The sequence below is a fragment of the Salmo salar genome, chromosome 09 (genome assembly GCF_965601325.2).
Source record: "Salmo salar chromosome 09, fSalSal1, whole genome shotgun sequence".
In the NCBI taxonomy this organism is placed as follows: Eukaryota; Metazoa; Chordata; class Actinopteri; order Salmoniformes; family Salmonidae; genus Salmo; species Salmo salar.
In genome coordinates, this window is record NC_138299.1 from 10,453,128 (window position 1) to 10,458,719 (window position 5,592).

The 5,592-nt window shown below is 40.9% G+C and overlaps 1 protein-coding gene and 1 long non-coding RNA gene across 2 annotated transcripts; one reads left to right on the forward strand and one right to left on the reverse strand.

The window, feature by feature from the left end:
- Window positions 1–543: 543 nt before the first annotated feature.
- Window positions 544–2,395, reverse strand: LOC106610688 (glycoprotein hormones alpha chain 1). Its single transcript, XM_014210156.3, has 4 exons — window positions 2,209–2,395; window positions 1,991–2,103; window positions 1,554–1,741; window positions 544–1,359 (listed from the first exon to the last, which is right to left on the reverse strand). The coding sequence occupies exons 1-4, from the start codon at window positions 2,265–2,267 to the stop codon at window positions 1,285–1,287; spliced, it is 435 nt and encodes a 144-aa protein (XP_014065631.1). The 5' UTR covers window positions 2,268–2,395; the 3' UTR covers window positions 544–1,284.
- Window positions 2,396–3,096: 701 nt separating this feature from the next.
- LOC145857992 (uncharacterized) lies at window positions 3,097–4,215 on the forward strand. The gene is made up of 3 exons (XR_014378698.1): window positions 3,097–3,601; window positions 3,887–3,957; window positions 4,045–4,215. It is a non-coding gene; the product is annotated as an uncharacterized LOC145857992 (long non-coding RNA).
- The last annotated feature ends 1,377 nt before the right edge of the window (window positions 4,216–5,592 follow it).

The window sequence follows — 5,592 nt, forward strand, 5'->3', positions numbered from 1 at the left end:
ACTTGCACACGCACGGACAGGGGGAGGGGAGAGACGACGATAAAAGCGCTACATCGGTGTCGCTGGCACAAGCATGCATGCATGACCTTATATAAAATAAGATAAACCAAAAATACATAATACATTACTTATTAATTGAAAGATTCATATAAGATGTTGACAATTATGTTAATAGGCCTACTAGATATAACGTAGACAACAAATTGAGTATTGCCCATCGGCCTAGGCCTGTGGTTGTAATCGAATAATGTTCCCCACATGCAATCTAATACTACAAAGTTCTGAAGTATTTTAGTAAATATGATGCTTAACCTACAGCTTGTTAGGCTACTTGAGGACATATAAACTCATAGTATGGCCTATAAACATAGGCCATACTAGGCCTACCTGAGGCTGTGTGATTATACACATTTTTTGTTGATCCATATGCTATTGAGTGTGGTGTGGTTTGGCAGAGGAACAATATTTTTGTTTCTCGTTAAACCATAAACCATTGGTTTTACTCAAGGCATCAGTTTCTTAAAAAAAGAAGCAGAGGAGAGATCATGTGTCAAAATAATATGCATGTTAAGGACATTTGAATAATTATTACATTCATACAGTAAAGTCTACATTTGATCAACACAGTACAGGAATACAACTTTATATAATTGTGACCATTAGAGCACTATAAATATTCTCAGCAGACTATCACCTTTGGTGGATCACAGTGATTTCCTAATATGTGATTTCCCTTGATGGTCCAATGCAGCTGTTTTTAACTCAATATCAAATCATTTCAGGGTAACAATTAAGTATCTTAATGTGATTGTTTTCAATTAAAATGGTCAAAAATAAACAAAAATAGCTTCTTAGCAAAGAGCAATTTCTCAAGCAAGAATTTGCTAGGACTGCCTGGGAGGGGTCTGAGTGGAAGGGGAACATTTTAAACCAGCTGTTATTGGCAGAGAGGTTTGGAAATCTCTTATTTGTCTATTAAGTAATTTACCGCCTGGTGACATTACCAGGCAGGCCCAAATCCATCCCACTAAAACAGGCTGACATTTCAGGTGGTCTTTTCAAACACCTTACACTAAAAGGGCATTATCATAATTTTCAGTTTCACAGTATTATTCCAACCTCGTAGTGTGAAAATATATATACAACACAGGAAAATAAAAATGTTGACTGCACTGGGCTTTTAAAACACAAGGAACTTCAGGAATGAGTTGTGGAAAATATACAGTATCTGTTGCCAAGCTTTTACTTCTGCAAACATGGAGATTTCCAGCCCTCACAGAGAGTTTATGTCTTATGGTGATAACAAGTGCTGCAGTGACACTCTGTATGATTTGTCAGCTTGATGTTGTCGAACACCACCTGAGAGGAGAGAGAGAATCAAGAGACAGAGAGATGGCTTTAAAAAACACATTTGGTAAATTTGAGTTGTTCTTAAATATTACGTTTAGATGTTATGTGATACTAGGAATGTCGTTATGTCAGATGATCAAACTTTATGTAGCTGAAGATATCAATCTCAACTCCTATACCGAAATAGCTAATCATTGTCTTACCCTTTTCCCTTCTTTTGCAACGCAGCATGTGGCTTCAGAGGTGATGTTCTTTGGGACCAACATGGTTTTCTTGGACCGTAGTGGGGTTGGATAAGCTCTGGAGAAGCAGCAGCCTGTACACTGGTAGACAGGGGCGCCCGGGTTTGAGAAGACTTTGTTCTTCCTCAGTTTGCATCCCTCACAGCCCACTGTAAAGATAATAAAGAGAAAATCTATTGAACAGTCTGATCTGTAAACTTGATGCACCATGCAACACCAATGTGTTGTCTCTCTTCCTGGTAAGCACACACTTATTGGAAGTAAGGAGGTCATGTACCAATTTATATTCTCTCTAATGACAACATACTCCAAGAACAACTCACCGGTTATTTTCTTTCCAGAACATGTAGACCATTAATAAAAACAGTACTTTCAAAGTAATGTAACGTAAAACGTACTGTTTGTCATGTCACTGTTTGGAGAAGAGTCTGTGATATACAGAAGTATGGACAGGATGAGGGATACTGCAGTTAATTTAAACAAGCACATCATAGTGGCAGGTGGCAATAACCTGAAGAAAGAAAAATAAAGAAAACCATAGTTGAAAACTCATTAAAAAAAACAGCAGTGAAACAATACAATGGAAACCCAATATACTGAGTGGAAAAAGCATTACCTGTTGTATGTGTCTCTTGGTGGAAGCCTGTTCAATGAAGAGCCTACTGCTCCCACCATTAACTTTTATACCGCTGTCCCTCTGCCCATGTGCTCAACGGGGATTAGGTGAAACCCTCCAACCTTATCAGTGATCTCTGTGAGGCATTGACCACTTAGCTACCTGCCTCATAATCCTTTAAATGAAAAAAGGTACAGCACACGCGGTCACAAGTCAAAACACACTCCCATCCTTCCATCCTGACTCTGGATGGGAGCTTTTAATCCCTTAAACAGATGGGATGTTGTTACTAGATAACTGTTGTTATGTCTCAGAGGGCGAGGCTGGGTCATTGGTTCATTAGTTTAACTTATGTTCATGGTCTTTTGCTTTGTAAATCATTCAATCTAAAGTCATTTTTAATAGTTTGAATATCTGATTCCTCTTTCCATGCAGGATTATAACCCCCCCAAAAATAAGTAAATATATACACCCAAAAGTGAAAGATTTGTTGTGAAATAAATGGGGTTTCTTATATAAACCATGAGGACTAGTCCCTGGCTGAGCTTTGTAATCCTCTGGGACAGTGCTAACATGAGTGCATGCAAGGAATACTGTATGTGAAATAATGAATGTTGAATATTAAAGGGGCAATCTGTGATTGCTACATACATTTTTTGATCTTTTATATTTATGATAAACACTGAGTGTACAAAAAATGAAGAACACCTTCCTAATATTGACCCCCCCTCTCAAACCTGTGTGCCCCTATCTACCAGGCTGCTGCTTCTCCAGAGCTTTTCCAACCCCACTACGGTCCAAGAAAACCATGTTGGTCCCAAAGAACATCACCTCTGAAGCCACATGCTGCGTTGCAAAAGAAGGGAAAAGGGTAAGACAATGATTAGCTATTTCGGTATAGGAGTTGAGATTGATATCTTCAGCTACATAAAGTTTGATCATCTGACATGACGACATTCCTAGTATCACATAACATCTAAACGTAATATTTCAACTGTTGTACCCCATCAGGGGCCTGTTGCACAAAAGTAGAATTAAGACATCCGGGATAAATGACTCAGCTGAGCTCAATGAAGCCAAAACATGTGCGTCCAGGCTTAATTGGTTGCACAAAGACCAAGCCAGGATGAGCAGACACGGATTCATTAAACCAGGTGAAACCAATCCTGGATAGGTGCGCGCTCACGGCTCACTCAAATAGACCCCGCCACAGATCACAGATTAACTGATTTACCATGGCAACTAGAGCCGCGTACTTTTCCCCGTCGGAAGCACAAATCCTCATGGAGGCATACGAGGAGGTAAAATATATAATTAAGAAGAAAGGCAACACCGCCACAGTGATAAAGCAAAGAGAAAAAGCGTGGCAAAGTATTGCAGACCGCCTGAATGCGTAAGTAGTGCACAATTACACAGTCACCGCTCCGCTGAAACATCACAATTACAATTCAAATATTTAATTCACATCTCCAAAAATGCAGTTGTACTGTAATTATGAAACGGTTAAATTTTTAATTGAAATGCACTGCAGATATGAGTGAAATTGTGTAAAGTAACTCCATCACACTGTATAAAGCTATGATAGATTTTTTGATATTTTTACTGAAAACAAGACAAAAATACCAAGTAATTTTTTGCAGTGTGACTCCATTAAATGTGTGTGTGTGTGTGTGTGTAGATTAAACATGAACGGGCCAAAACGGACATGGCAGCAGGTCAAAATCAAATACAAGAACATTCTGCAGAATGGTATGGTCCCTGACTAATATTTAACAAAGCACAAGCATATATTGTACCCAGAAGGTGCCTGCTCACACATTGTCTGTACTGTTTTAGCAGTGAAAAAGAATACCCACAGACAAGGCACGGGTGGTGGGTCACCAAAGGCTGACCTTACCCCAGCAGAGGACATGGCCTTGGAGCTAAATAAAGGCAGGCCCGTCTTAGAGGGGATCCCTGGGGGGAAAGAGACGAGCATAGGTTCCTCCCAAGATGCCACCCGCTTCATTCAAGGTATGTCCTTCCATCTCTACATGGGATACAACCACATTCATATTGAATCAATTTGGACTGTCTGACTTTGGTTTACCTATTGCCTTGCAGTGTCTGGCAGCACTGTGTTCCTGTTAGAGCCACCAGCACAAGCACCAGACGATGCTGATCCAGTGAGTACTCCATCAAAGGCATACTGTAGGCCTGGCATGTCTTGTCTACTAGCTTCAATATGAATCCGATTAAATGTGATAGGGTGAAGGCCCCAGTGCAGCAGCAACAGCACATGATGGAGACGATGATGAGGAGGAGACCATCTCTCTGGATTCCAGAAGGCATGAGGTATCATGTTAAGACTGTGAAAGTACTATTTACTCTACAATGGTGAGGAGTCCTCATCAAAATCAAAAAATCTAATTTCTTTTACAGGACCCAGATGCTATACAGTGGGAAAACCAGCCTGGCAACATAGTGCGTATTAATAAAAGGACACCACATCCTGCCAAATTCCAGCTGCGCTAATTGTATTGTGTTCACAGAGCTCACAAGCTATCAGAAAGTTGTATGGCAACCACCTCCGGCGCCAAATAGAACTGGCAGACATAGACATTCAGTACAAGAAGAAAAAGATGGAAAATCTTGCACTGGAGTCCGAAATAAAAAAGAGGACAATTAGGAAACTGGACCTTGAAATAAAAAAACTTGAGAGGGAGGTGAGATATGCCTTCAATGTACACTGTATGCTAACTGTAACACAAATGTATTAATCATTATTTTTCTTTCCTCCCCCAGCTCCAAGAAGATGACACAGCTCAAAATAAAAATTAGGTATATTCTCGTAAAGTCAAGTGAGCCATGACATATGAGCTCTTATTGTGAGCACACAGGACGGTGGCATCTTTCTAAGGTTTTTTTTATTTTCCCAGCAATCAGTACAACCAAGTCATCGTTATAAGGCATCGCCCTCTTTTGCCCACCCCCCCAGCACCAGGTGTGGCCACTAGCCTATATGAAGGCCCAAAATTGTGTGTTCCTTTCTGCTCTGACAATGGCATGCCCATTCGTGCGAGATGTGGTGGATGAAGAAGCACTTGTGCTGAGGAGAGCCTTCAGGCGAGAAAGGGTCTTCAGGGACCGGTTGGACCCACTGGCCTTCCCTGATGACCATCTATATGAAAGATACAGGTTTTCTGCAGATGGCATCAGGTATCTATGCAGACTACTGGGTCCCAGGATTAAGCACCGCACTGCACGGAGCCATGCACTGAGTGTGGAGCAAATGGTTTGTGTGGCCTTGCGCTTTTTTTCTAGTGGAGCCTTCCTGTACTCAGTGGGGGATGCAGAACAGCTGAACAAGGCCACAATTTGCCGCACAATAAGGAGTGTGTGTCT

Excerpts from the sequence above, each read along its gene's own strand:
- LOC106610688 (XM_014210156.3), bottom strand. The coding sequence starts at position 2,267 with ATGGTGGGAGCAGTAGGCTCTTCATTGAACAGGCTTCCACCAAGAGAC. Across the intron at positions 2,104-2,208 it reads CCAAGAGACACATACAACAG|GTTATTGCCACCTGCCACTA; the intron begins GTAATGCTTTTT and ends TTCTTTCTTCAG. Across the intron at positions 1,360-1,553 it reads TTGCAAAAGAAGGGAAAAGG|GTGGTGTTCGACAACATCAA; the intron begins GTAAGACAATGA and ends CTCTCCTCTCAG.